Here is a 14,211-nt window from a genome sequence, read left to right on the forward strand (position 1 = left end):
TGGGTATCCGCCAGGCTATCCCTGGCAATAAACCAACTTAGGCCAAAAGCCTAAGCTTGGGGGAGTACGTATTTCTCACCGACATTACATTTATGTTCACACACACTCATTGCTAGATGTCGGTGCTCATACTCTTTCACTGTAATATCCATGCTAGTTTATTTTCTTTTTCCTCCTTTCGTCTGTGTGTTTGATAAACCTTAAGAAAAACCAGAAAACTTAGTAGTAGTTTATTTTCCTGTTGTAGTAGTAGTAATTAAAAATAAAACCCAAAAATATTTCCTGTTCTTCTTTTGCTTGTTGGGAGCTTTCTCGTGAAAATAGTTTTTATTTCTTTTCTTTTTTTTGGGGTCAGTAGGAGAAGACCATGATTAAACTGTTGAAGTGGCTCTTATATTCATTATTGTTTATTTAACCAAGAGCCCATATTGCCTTGTCTTCTCCTATTTATTGAATGCTCGCAGATTCCAGCTTAGTCCAATGCACGTGCACTCTTATTATTATTCACCTCGTTCGGTCGTGCAAGTGAAAGGCAATTATGATGATATATGATGGACTGACTGAGATGAGAGAAGCTGGTATGAACTCGACCTCTTTTTCTTTTGTAAATATGACGAGTTCATCATTCTTGATTCATCTTATTATGAATAAACATGTTTGCAATGACAATTAGAGATCATAGTTGCTTGTGCCATCCTTGATTAGCTATGAGTTATAATGATTTACCTTGCGTGCCAACATGCTATTGAGATGGTTATGATGTGGTATAGTGGGGTGGTATCCTCCTTTGAATGATTTAAGTGACTTGACTTGGCACATGTTCACACATGTAGTTGAAACAAATCAACATAGCCTTCACGATATTTATGTTCATGGTGGATTATATCCTACTCATGCTTGCATCCAATGTTTATTAATTTTAATGCATGTACATGGCCGTTGTCGCTCTCTAGTTGGTCGCTTGCCAGTCTTTTGCTAGCCTTCACATGTACTAAGCGGGAATACTGCTTGTGCATCCAATCCCTTAAACCCCAAAGTTATTCCAGATGAGTCCACTATACTGTGACGCCCCCGATTCAATCGTACACTAATCATGCACGCAAATGTGTATGATCAAGATCAGGGACTCACGGGAAGATATCACAACACAACTCTAAAACATAAATAAGTCATACAAGCGTCATATTACAAGCCAGGGGCCTCGAGGGCTCGAATACAAGTGCTCGATCATAGACGAGTCAGCGGAAGCAACAATATCTGAATACAGACATAAGTTAAACAAGTTTGCCTTAAGAAGGCTAGCACAAACGGGGATACAGATCGAACGAGGCGCAGGCCTCCTGCCTGGGATCCTCCTAACTACTCCTGGTCGTCGTCAGTGGGTTGCACGTAGTAGTAGGCACCTCCAGTGTAATAGGAGTCATCGTCGACGGTGGCGTCTGGATCCTGGGCTCCATCGTCTGGTTGCAGCAATCGGGTAGAGAGATGGGGAAAAGGGGAAACAAGGCAACCGTGAGTACTCATCCAAAGTACTCGCAAGCAAGGAGCTACACTACATATGCATGGATATATGTGTAAAGGGCCATATCAGTGGACTGAACTGCAGAAAGCCAGAATAAGAGGGGCATAGCTAATCCTGTCGAAGACTACGCTTCTGGCAGCCTCCGTCTTTCAGCATATAGAAGAGAGTAGACTGAAGTCCTCCAAGTAGCATCGCATAGCATAATCCTACCCGGCGATCCCCTCCTCGTAGCCTTGTTAGAGAGCGATCACCAGGTTGTATCTGGCACTTGGAAGGGTGTGTTTTATTAAGTATCCGGTTCTAGTTGTCATAAGGTCAAGGTACAACTCCAAGTCGTCCTGTTACCGAAGATCACGACTATTTGAATAGATTAACTTCCCTGCAGGGGTGCACCACATAACCCAACACGCTTGATCCCATTTGGCCGGACACACTTTCCTGGGTCATGCCCGGCCTCGGAAGTTCAACACGCCGCAGCCCCACCTAGGCACAACAGAGAGGTCAGCATGCCGATCTAAACCTAAGCGCACAGGGGTCTAGGCCCATCGCCCTTAGCACACCTGCACGTTGCGAATGCGGCCGGAAGCAGACCTAGCCTAGCAGGCGTTCCAGTCCAATCCGGCGCGCACCAGTCAGTCGCTGACGTCACGAAGGCTTCGGCTGATACCACGACGCCGAGTGCCCATATCTTTCCCGCGTAGTTGGTTAGTGCGTATAGGGTCAACGACCCAACTCAGATCAAATACCAAGATCTCGTTATGCGTGTTAAGTATCCGCAAACGCCGAACAGGGCCAGGCCCACCTCTCTCCTAGGTGGTCTCGACCTGCCCTGTCGCTCCGCCTCAAAGATCCACTCGCGGGTACTCCTACGAGCCGACCCGTCTTTGGTCACCACATGTATCATGTATATAGTATATACCCATGATCACCTCCCGAGTGATCACGGCCCGATAGTATAGCACAGCAAACAGACAAGAATGTAGGGCCACTGATGGAAAACTAGCATCCTATACTAAGCAGGTAGGATTGCTGGTAAAGGTAACAACAGGAGTAACAAGGACAGGCTATACATTAGGATAGGGATAACGGAAAGCAGTAACATGCTACACTACTCTAATGCAAGCAGTATAGAGTAGAGTAGGCGATATCTGGTGATCAAGGGGGGGGGGCTTGCCTGGTTGCTCTGGCAAGAGAGAGGGGTCGTCAACTCCGTAGTCGTACTGGATAGCAGCGGCGTCGGTCTCGGTGTCTAGCGAGAGAAGAGGGGGAAGAAACAATAAATATTTAAGGAAGCAGATGCATAGCGATGCATGACATGACAAGTAGCGGTGCTAGGGGTGCCCTAACGCGGTATGAGGTGATACCGGTGAAAGGGAAATCATCCGGGAAGGTATCCCCGGTGTTTCACGTTTTCGGGCAAAGGGACCGGAGGAGGAAAGTTGCGAGTTTGATATGTTAGGGGTGTGTGGCGGACGAACGGGCTGCGTATCCAGTTTCGTCTCGTCATTCTGAACAACTTTTGTGTTGAAAATAATGTAATCCGAGTTACGGATTAACAGATCTGATTTTCTAAAGATTTTATTAATTTCTGGAATTTAATTAATTATTTAAATAAATTCGAAAATGAATTAATGACATCAGCATGATGTCATGCTGACGTCAGCAGTCAACAGAGTTGACTGGTCAACCTGACCAGTGGGTCCCACTGGTCAGTGACACATATTAATTAAACAGATTAATTAAACTAATAAAAATTAATTAGGGGTGGGCCCCACTGTCATACTAATTAATTAGCTAATTAACAATAGTTAATTAGGTTAATTAATCATTAGGTTAATTAATCTTAATTGGTTAATTTAATCAGAATTAATTAAGATAATTAATTAGTTCGTTAATTATTTAATTAGTTAATTTTATTTATTATTATTATTTTATTTTTTATTTTTTAATATTTTTTTTCATTAAACATTCTGGGGCGGGCCCCCTGTGTCATAGGCAGGGGGCTTAGCGGGCGCCGGGTTCGCGGACAGGCGCGGTCGCCACTAGTAACGGGCGCGGGGGCGCCCGACAGGGGCCAACACGGGCGCTGGCCTCGGGCGAGACCAGCGGCGCGGCGGGGCTAGTCCGGCCGGCGACAGCGATGCAGCAGCAAACCCCGGCGAGGCGCGGCAGGCAGGAGCCGAGCACGTGTGCAGACGGATTAGCGGGCAGGGAGCGGGGCAGAGAGGGGTCGGGGCGCGAGGCGGGCGCCGCGGTGTATGGGCGTGCGGCATCGAGTGAGCAGCTACGGGGAGCAGGGCAGGGAGGAGCAGCAGGGCTGGGCGCGGGCATCGCGGCGCGCAGGGCGCGGTGGGTGCGTGCGCGTGGTAGAGGAGGCCGGGGCGTCGCGAACGGCACCGGCGAGTGCAGCAGAGGAGGCAGCGGGAGGGGCGCGGCCACTGCGGCGGCAGGGAGGCGGGGGGAAAGCAGCACCAGGGCGCGGGCGTGCGGTCGAGCGGCGTTCGCGGGCGGAGCCATGCGGGGCAGTCGGCGAGCGCGCGCGTGCGTGAGCGGCGGGCGGCCCGGAGCGTGAGCTCCGGCACGCGGGCGCAGCCGAGTAGCGCGGCCGGCGAACGGAGAGAGAGGATGAGCGCGGGGACAGGGGAAGGAGGAGGGCAGAGGCCGTGGCCTCACCGGGCTTGTAGGGACAGGGCAATTGGCGCGGGGAGGTTTGGGGAGGCCGACGACACGGCGGAGCGGGAGGCAGTCCGGTGGGGGAGTGCGAAGCAGGCTGGCGAGGAAGCTCCGGTCGCCGGCGTGGTCCAGGCGGCGACGTGCGCTCGGGGAAGAGGGGCGAGGGGATCGGGATCTCCTCCCGATCTAGATCCAGTCGATGAGAGTGGGGGGAGCGAGTGGGGGAGTGGGGCGACGGGGTGGACGACTAGTGTTTCGGGGGGGATAAGGAGGAGTGGGGGGATAGTGGGCCGGCCGGCTGGGCCTGGTGGGCGAATGGGCCGGCCCGCTGGGTCTGCTGGCCCAGGGGGGGGGTCTTGCTCTCTCCTTTCTTCTAGTTTTTGTTTTGTTTTTATTTATTTGCTTTTCTGTTTTAAATCATTTTAATTATTTAGACATTTTATAAAAATGTGTTTGCTGCACCATAATTACCCTTGTAATATTTGGCAACCACCGAACATTTTTGTTTCAATTTTTGAAAACTTTTATTGTCGACATTAATTTTAAATTTGAATTTGACGCGGTTTGAACTAACGGACGTTTAGCAACAGTGAATCGGGATGACGTGGCATGATTAGCGTGGGATTATTGTAGCAAGATTATCCGGGCGTTACATATACCTTCCTATATGTGGTATTTACCTGCCGTTCCAAGTAAATTTGTATGTGCCAAACTCTAAACCTTCAAATAAACATTCTGTTTTGTATGCTCGAATAGCTCATGTATCAACTAGGGCTGCCCTTATCTTCCATGTTAGGCGGGTTATTCTCAAGAGGAGTGGACTCCGCTCCTCACTCACGAGAAAATGGCTGGTCACCGGGATGCCCAGTCCCATGCTTTATGCAAACTAAATCAAAATTAATTGCAAACAAAACTCCCCCTGGGACCTGATGTATGTTGGAGGCACTCGTTGTTTCGAGCAAGCCATGGATTGATGCTTGTCGGTGGAGGGGGAGTATAAACTTTACCATTCTGTTTGGGAACCGCCTATAATGTGTGTAGCATGGAAGATATCGCCATCTCTTAGTTGTTATGTTGAAAATGAGAGTATACCGCTCAAAATATTATTTATCTCTATTTCAAAACCGAGCTCTGGCACCTCAACAAATCCCTGCTTCCCTCTGCGAAGGGCCTATCTATTTACTTTTATGTTGAGTCATCACCCTCTTACTAAAGAGCACTAACTGGAGAGCGCAGCTGTCATTTGCATTCATCACTGTTAATTTATATTGGGTGTGACTATGATTGGATCTCGTTTACCATGAATTACAATGTCTCGTCAGTCCTTGATCTTTAAAGGTGTTCTGCATTTATGTTTTGCGGTCTCAGAAAGGGCTAGCAAGATACCATCTTGTTATATCATATTATGATTGTTTTGAGAAAGTGTTGTCATCCGAGATTTATTATTATGGCTCGCTAGTTGATTGTGCTATTGATATGAGTAATTATTAGACCTGAGAATTATTGCAAATGTGGTTAGTTCTAATCTTTGCTGAAAACTTGAATGCTGGCTTGACATATTTACAACAACAAGAGCAAACAGAGTTTGTAAAAGTTTTTCTTTAGTTTGTCAACTGAATTGCTTGAGGACAAGCAAGGGTTTAAGCTTGGGGGAGTTGATACGTCTCCGTCGTATCTACTTTTCCAAACACTTTTTCCCTTGTTTTGGACTCTAACTTGTATGATTTGAATGGAACTAACCCGGACTGATGCTGTTTTCAGCAGAATTGCCATGATGTTGTTTTATGTGAAGAAAACAAAAGTTCTCGGAATGACCTGAAACTCCACAGAATAGCTTACAATAAATAATAAAAAATCCTCGCCAAAGATGAAGACCAGGGGGCCCACACCCTATCCACGAGGGTGGGGGCGCCCCCCTAGGGCGCGCCCCCTACCTCATGGGCCCCCTGGAGACCTTCCGACGCCAACTCCAACTCTATATATTTGCTTTCGGGGAGAAAAAAATAGAGGAGAAGAAATCATCGCGTTTTACAATACGGAGCCGCCGCCAAGCCCTAAAACCTCTCGGGAGGGCTGATCTAGAGTCCGTTCGGGGCTTCGGAGAGGGGGTTTCATCGTCGTCGTCATCATCAACCATCCTCCATCACAAATTTCATGATGCTCATCGCCGCGCGTGAGTAATTCCATCGTAGGCTTGCTGGATGGTGATTGGTTGGATGAGATCTATCATGTAGTCGAGTTAGTTTTGTTAGGGTTTGATTCCTAGTATCCACTATGTTCTGAGATTGATGTTGCTATGACTTTGCTATGCTTAATGCTTGTCACTAGGTCCTGAGTGCCTTGATTTTGGATCCAAACCTATTATGTTTTCATGAATATATGTTAGTTCTTGATCCTATCTTGCAAGTCTATAGTCACCTACTATGTGTTATGATCCGGCAACCCCGAAGTGACAATAATCGGGACCACTCCCGGTGATGACCATAGTTTGAGGAGTTCATGTATTCACTATGTGCTAATGCTTTGTTCCGGTTCTCTATTAAAAGGAGGCTTTAATATCCCTTAGTTTCCAATAGGACCCCGCTGCCACGGGAGGGTAGGACAAAAGATGTCATGCAAGTTCTTTTCCATAAGCACGTATGACTATATTCGGAATACATGCATGCCTACATTACATTGATGAATTGGAGCTAGTTCTGTGTCACCCTATGTTATGACTGTTACATGATGAACCGCATCCGGAATAATTATCCATCACTGATCCGATGCCTACGAGCTTTCCATATACTGGTTTACACTTATTTACTTTCCCGTTGCTATTGTTACAATCACTACAAAACACCAAAAATATTACTTTGCTTTCATTACTCTTTTGTTACCGTTACCACCACTATCATATTACTTTGCTACGAAAAACTTTGCTGCAGATACTAAGTTTCCAGGTGTGGTTGAATTTACAACTCAGCTGCTAATACTTGAGAATATTCTTTGGCTCCCCTTGTGTCGAATCAATAAATTTGGGTTGAATACTCTACCCTCGAAAGCTGTTGCGATCCCCTATACTTGTGGGTTATCAGAATTCAATAGTCTTCATCATAAAAGAGCCAGCACAAGAAGTATCGAGCATGGATTGATTATTATGAGAAAGCCGAGCATAAAAACTTTGAAGAATTATTTCTCTTGGGAGCTCATGATTGGGGCATGAATATAACATTGATTTAAGCCTCCCCCAAGCTTGAGCAATGCTTTCTCCTTCGCGAGGCCAAAACATATATATATATATATAATTGCGATCACGATGAACAAGATGCATAGGATAAAACTTCTGATGAAATTCCAATTTCAATCGTTTGTAGTTCCATGACCCCGTATCATCACATAGCCTATACCATGTCAATGCATCTCCCTCCAAAGTTAAAGGGAAGACCTTCTTCTTGACAACATCATCGGGTATACCTGCAAGCGTAAATAATCCACAAACTTCATCCACATAGATTAGATGCTCACCAGGACGCTTTGTTCCATCTCCTGCAAAAGGATTGTCTAGCAGTTTTTCTAACATACCCGAAGGAACTTCAAAGGGAACATTTTCATTTTTAGTAGGTTCAGTAGGTTGAGGAGCAACTCTTTGCTCTACTGGTCAGGGTGAAGATACCCCGAACAAGCCCCTCAAAGGATTACTTTCCATAGTAACAAGTGACAGAAAATTTCAGCACACTATATAAATTTTTCCTTACCAAATTCCCCCTACCAAAGGCGCTTCACTCCCCGGCAACGGCGCCAGAAAAGAGTCTTGATGCCCACAAGTATAGGGGATCTATCGTAGTCCTTTCGATAAGTAAGAGTGTCGAACCCAACAAGGAGCAGAAGGAAATGATAAGCGGTTTTCAGCAAGGTATTCTCTGCAAGTACTGAAATCAGTGGTAACAGATAGTTTTGTGATAGGATAATTTGTAACAAGCAACAAGTAACAAAAGTAAATAAAGTGCAGCAAGGTGGCCCAATCCTTTTTGTAGCAAAGGACAAGCCTGGACAAACTCTTATAATGAGAAAAGCGCTCCCGAGGACACATGGGAATATCGTCAAGCTAGTTTTCATCACGTTCATATGATTCGCGTTCGGTACTTTGATAATTTGATATGTTGGTGGACCGGTGCTTGGGTGCTGTTCTTACTTGAACAAGCATCCCACTTATGATTAATCTCTATTGCAAGCATCCGCAACTACAACAAAAGTATTAAGGTAGACCTAACCATATCATGAAACATATGGATCCAAATCAGCCCCTTACGAAGCAACACATAAACTAGGGTTTAAGCTTCTGTCGCTCTAGCAACCCATCATCTACTTATTACTTCCCAATGCCTTCCTCTAGGCCCAAATAATGGCGAAGTGTTATGTAGTCGATGTTCACATAACACCACTAGAGGCTAGACAACATACATCTCATCAAAATATCGAACGAATACCAAATTCACATGACTACTAATAGCAAGACTTCTCCCATGTCCTCAGGAACAAACGTAACTACTCACAAAGCATATTCATGTTCATAATCAGAGGGGTATTAATATGCATGAAGGATCTAAACATATGATCTTCCACCAAATAAACCAACTAGCATGAACTACAAGGAGTAATCAACACTACTAGCAACCTACTAGTACCAATCCCGGACTTGGAGACAAGAATTGGATACAAGAGATGAACTAGGGTTTTGAGAGGAGATGGTGCTGGTGAAGATGTTGATGGAGATTTCCCTCTCCTGATGAGAGGAGCGTTGGTGATGACGGTGGCGATGATTTCCCCCTCCCGGAGGGAAGTGTCCCCGGCAGAACAGCTCTGCCAGAGCCCTAGATTGGTTCCGCCAAGCTTCCGCCTCGTGGCGGCGGAGTCTCGTCCTGAAAAGTTGCTTCTGATTTTTTTCGGACGAAAGACCTCATATAGCAGAAGATGGCCATTGGAGGGCCAACAGGGGGCCAAAGAGGCAGGGGGCGCGCCCCCACCCTCGTGGCCAGGTGCGGCCCCCTCTGATGTACTTCTTCCGCTCAATATTTTTTATATATTCTGAAAATAACTTCCGTGGAGTTTCAGGACTTTTGGAGTTGTGCAGAATAGGTCTCTAATATTTGCTCCTTTTCTAGCCTAGAATTCCAGCTGCCGGCATTCTCCCTCCTTATGTAAACCTTGTAAAATAAGAGAGAATAGGCATAAGTATTGTAACATAGTGTGTAATAATAGCCCATAATGCAATAAATATCAATATAAAAACATGATGCAAAATTGACGTATCAGCGTCTCCTAAGAACTGAACGCCAGACGACGCCTGTTGCAATTGGGTTTCTCCGCAGTACCAGCTAGATCGTCTTTTGCAGGGTTGGGTTCTTGAGAAGGAGGCCCCAAGAATTCGTCACCGTACCCATGTTCGTTGAAGTACTTATCGACGTTGGTAAATGTACCGTCGTCATCGTCATCGTCCGAATCCCGTGCCATATGCATGTCCGAATCCTGTGCCATATGCATGTCCGGCATGTCCGGTAGCGTTGCGGGGGTGTTGCCATGGCTTGGCGCCGGCACGACTGGCGGTGTTGTCTGTGGGGTGGTGTCCCCCGCCCCCAAACGAATCTGGCTCTTCGGCCAAAGCATGGGCCAGCTTATGCAGGCGCTGAGGGTCATCACATCATCTTCGTCGACCCCATGGGGTCGATACGAAGGTAATATGTCGTCGAAGCCCGGCAACACCCGAACCAGTTGAACCCTATAAACGATGGGTGGCATCTGATTACAGTGGAACACGCGGCTACCCGGTTGAACGATTCTACCCTTGGCGACATCGACCAACTTGTCGTTCACGAAGTGCAGGAGAGTGCACGGAACGTCGGCGGCGCCTTGCGAAAACATGTAGGGCGTTAGGGATGCTTAGTCAAAGGCAAGGAGATGAAGTCATCGGCTGAGAGGCTTAATTAGTTACCGTGATGGCATCGAGCTCGGCTACTGTCGAGGCACCGCCAACGGCGGGCGTGCAATTGACGGAGGGGCCGCTTGCTGCCGAGGTGCCGGCCGGCGTATTCTTCCCACACCCGGGTGCATTAAGCTGCAATGCCGGTGCTGCCACGGGAGACACCAATGCCGCCTCCGCCGGAGACACCAATGGCGCCGCCGCGGGAGACACCAATGCCGCCTCCGCCGAAGACACCAATTGCGCCGCCGGCGCGTTGTGCGAGTTGCTGCCCGTGAAGCGGGGATCGGGGGCGGCCCCTGTTGGCCGCTCGCCATCCACGCATGCAGCCCAGAAACCAAGGTAGGTATAATGCCGGTGATCGTCGCTCCCAGTTGGTCTCGCACTTGCTCTTCGACCATCTCCGGAATCCGCGCCACTTGTGCCTTGAGTTGTTGAACCTCGCGCTGCTGGCTTTCCGAGCTGGTCTTTCTCTCCTTTCGCCCAGCGGTATAGTACTCCGACCATTTCGTGGACAAGCCTTTGTCGGCCACACGACCAGCTGACGACGGCTTACGGAGCTTATCCTTATTTTTCATTACGTTCAACACCCTATTTAAAGGGGTGTCGAAAGGGAAGCTCTGAGACGACCCCGCGCTACTGCTTTCAGTGTCCTGCGGAAGGAACGTGAACCATTTAGTAATTTGGCTTCATTAATTAGAATGAAACCATAAGGAGCTAATTACGCGGGGGTGTATTCCTTACCAGAACACGCTCAAGCGCCTTGGTCTTCGGATCCGTGGTAAGCTCCTTGGTTACCGGGTCAATATTGTACCGGGCCCTGACATAGTTCCTGGTCTGCTTGTCATGGTATTTCTCGAAGAGGGGCGGTAGGCCTTGCTCGGCATGCTCCGCGTCCTCCTTGTCCCATATAGGTTCCGCCACTCTGTAACCGTCGGGACCGAGTTTGTGGACCCCTAAGTTCAAGTCCCGCATATCTTTCCCCCACTGACTTGATTCCGCAGATGCGTTGCTCTTGCACTTAATCTTGAACTCCCGGTAGTCATCTTCGCTGATTGAAGGATTTTTCTCCTTGATCTTCTCATAACTATCACCTTTTTCAATCATGCCCTTCACCGCGGCTCTCCAAGTAGCCAGAGCCTTGCTCATCTTCGTGAGGGCGGCACTGTTCACTTTATTCCCTGAGAGGCGTGTGTTTGCAAAGTCACCGGGGAAGTTGTATCGTTCGTGCAGCTTCGTGAAGAGGAGGTTGCGCAAATTCCCTTGATCGCGATGCCTTAGGTTCTTGGTGTTGATTGAGACGGTGCTCCGGAGAATGTACCTGAGCTGTCCTGCGTACCCCTTGACTATTTCTTTGGGTGTCGTTGGATGCCCCTCGGAGGACACTTCAGTAAATTCCTCCTTGACGGTGCCGAGCACGTTCGGGCGCCAGTCCTTCCGTTGCCTCTTCAGTTGGCTTCCATCTGTGCGTGCGCCGCCATCATCAGTGGTGGCATCCTCGGTGGCACCATCAGTGGTGTCATCCCCGACGCCACTAGGGGTTGGGTAGTCAGGATTGGTGTCTTCCACGACGTCCTCATAGCGGTGAGGTTCTTCCTCCATCTCCTGGGACAGCTCCCAGAATGCCTTGCCCGAACCGCCGGCCTCATCGTTGTGGGCCATGTTTCACTCTAAATAGGAAAGAAGTTTGGTCAAAAATTTGGTTATTGTCAAGGAACAAGATCATGGTCTCATCATTTAGGGTTTGTCGATGCCGAGGCATCCTAAAAGCTAAGCTTTTACCATTTAGGGTTTGTCGACGCCGAGGCACCCTAAAAGCCTAAGCTTTCATCATTTAGGTTTTTATCGACACCGAGGCACCCTAAAAGCCAAGGTTTTATCATTTAGGGTTTGTCGACGCTGAGGCACCCTAAATGCTAAGTTAAGTTTTCATCATTTAGGGTTTATCGATGCCGAGGCACCCTAGGTTGACTGATATATATGGTTATCTTCTAATAATATACCCTATCAAGAAAAGGGAAGGAGAATTCTAAGTTGGGCCTAATCACTTGGCTCTATTGCCACCTATGGCAGTTGCATATTAGTTGTGCAAAAAAATTTAAGAGCGGGCAGTAATGAATAATATTTAATGGGATACCTCAAAAAGCTAATCTAGTATCTCCATTTAACAGTTTTCAACTAGAAAGTGCACAAAGTGCAACAAACAGATTATTTCAACCCCCTAAACAATAATGATAACATTCTTTTCCTGAACTATAAACGACTCATGGTTTCATCTGTCCACACATGAATTTAGCATATGTGTTTAATGCAACAAGAATAAAGGGGCAGTTGTTCCTACTTAATTAAGTACTAAGATACCCCGGCCCATGCATTAGTCGCAAGTACCCCATATGTCCTATTTTTAGCAAAGTCATGCTAAAATTCACGGAAAATTTCAGCATGACCTTTGCTGAAAATAGGATATATGGAGTACCCGAATTTGCCGGAACGGAAGTTAATCGACATTCCGGCAAACTCAAGGGCCTCTAGGGGTACAGCAGCAGCATCACAAGTTGACAAAATTCCCAAGTAGTACAGCAACAGCATCACAAGTAGTACCAATGAACATATAGTCCAGCACATTCTGAATTTCGATAAATGACAACAAGTTAACTCATGCTGACAGCAACAAACTTATAACAACATAAATGAAATTGCAGTCTACATGTGTATGGGAAATAATAAAACCAGATAACTGACAGTTCCAAGTGGAGGTTCAATCAGCACAGCTACATGAAAAATAGTCATCCATGATAAATTGGCAAGGATGCTTATAACTGAAACAGTGTCATACTACTCTGCATCTCCTTAGACAGTTATGGTAGATGAGATCATGTACCACAATAGCCAAGTGATAGTGATGAGCCTGCAGAGGATGGTCCAACTTAGATCAGCCTGCAAAAGTTCATTGTATAATTCTGTTTAGTTCCAAGCAGTAGTTCAAGAAGTGCAAATTGTAGAAGTCTGAGAAAGCACTAACTGGAAAGTCTGGTGTTTCCTTGAAAACATGAAAGGGCCTGACTATGCATACAGTTTTACAACAAGACATCCACCATACAATTTTTATTAAAGGAAAAGACTTAAGTTAACTTTAATTAAAGTTTCAGTTAAAGTTTAAATTAAAGTTTCAGTTAAAGTTTTAGTTGATTTTAAAGTTAAATTAAAGTTTCAGTTAAAGGAGAGCACTTGCTACTAGATTTTAGGGATATTGTAAGCAGTGCACTACTGCACTATTTTTCATACTCCTACACTATTGCACTACTTGAATCCTCCTTCAAACTACTGCAAGTAGGAATACTGATGCAAACCCTGGAACTTGCAAGCAGTAGCAGGAGTACACCAAGACAAAAAGATGAGACAATATGGAGGGCACAAGACAAACTATTGAAAAGGTTTCTTTGTGCTGTACTCCAAAATTCAACCAAACAAATTAACTGAAACTTAACAGCAGCAGCAAGTGCTACACTATTGTTGTCCTACACTAAACTAATACAACCAAACAAATTAATTGAAGAAAAAATACTGAAACTATACAAGCACTACATGCATATTACACAAAAGTACTGATGCAAGCAGTATAGTACACAAAACTTGCAAACTTACAAGCACTACTGCAACTTAATTAAGCTACTGGAGTAAGTAAATCAGCTGCACTTAATTAAGCTATTGGAGTAAGTAACTCCATGGAGTACTCACTGGAGTACAGCTAAATGTTCAGGAGTACTTCTTTAGCATAAGCAACTGCTGACAACTTTCATACTCCAATGAGAAGAGTACCTGTACTCATAGCAGTTCGGAAGTGCAACTACTCTTCTGTGAAATTCAGTGCATCTACTGCAAATAAAATTCAGTAAATTTCCACCCAGCAACTAGATAGGATGGCCATGAAATTCAGTGCATCTACTTCAACTACTCTTCAAGTATATGAATACTGTGAACCTAACAGGTTTTCCAGAAACATAAGTATTAGGGTCACTATTACCTGGAGAGTACCATGTTGCTGGGAAGGTGTATA

At 46.2% G+C, this 14,211-nt stretch overlaps 1 protein-coding gene across 1 annotated transcript; it reads right to left on the reverse strand.

The window, feature by feature from the left end:
• Nucleotides 1-10,186: 10,186 nt before the first annotated feature.
• On the reverse strand, nucleotides 10,187-11,816 carry LOC147964099 (uncharacterized). Its single transcript, XM_087529833.1, has 2 exons — nucleotides 10,899-11,816; nucleotides 10,187-10,807 (listed from the first exon to the last, which is right to left on the reverse strand). Exons 1-2 carry the CDS (start codon nucleotides 11,814-11,816, stop codon nucleotides 10,187-10,189), a joined length of 1,539 nt encoding a protein of 512 aa, XP_087385959.1.
• Nucleotides 11,817-14,211: the final 2,395 nt, after the last annotated feature.

Source organism: Triticum urartu, chromosome 6A, assembly GCF_056163025.1.
Source record: "Triticum urartu cultivar PI428250 chromosome 6A, HENAU_Tu73, whole genome shotgun sequence".
Taxonomy (NCBI): domain Eukaryota; kingdom Viridiplantae; phylum Streptophyta; class Magnoliopsida; order Poales; family Poaceae; genus Triticum; species Triticum urartu.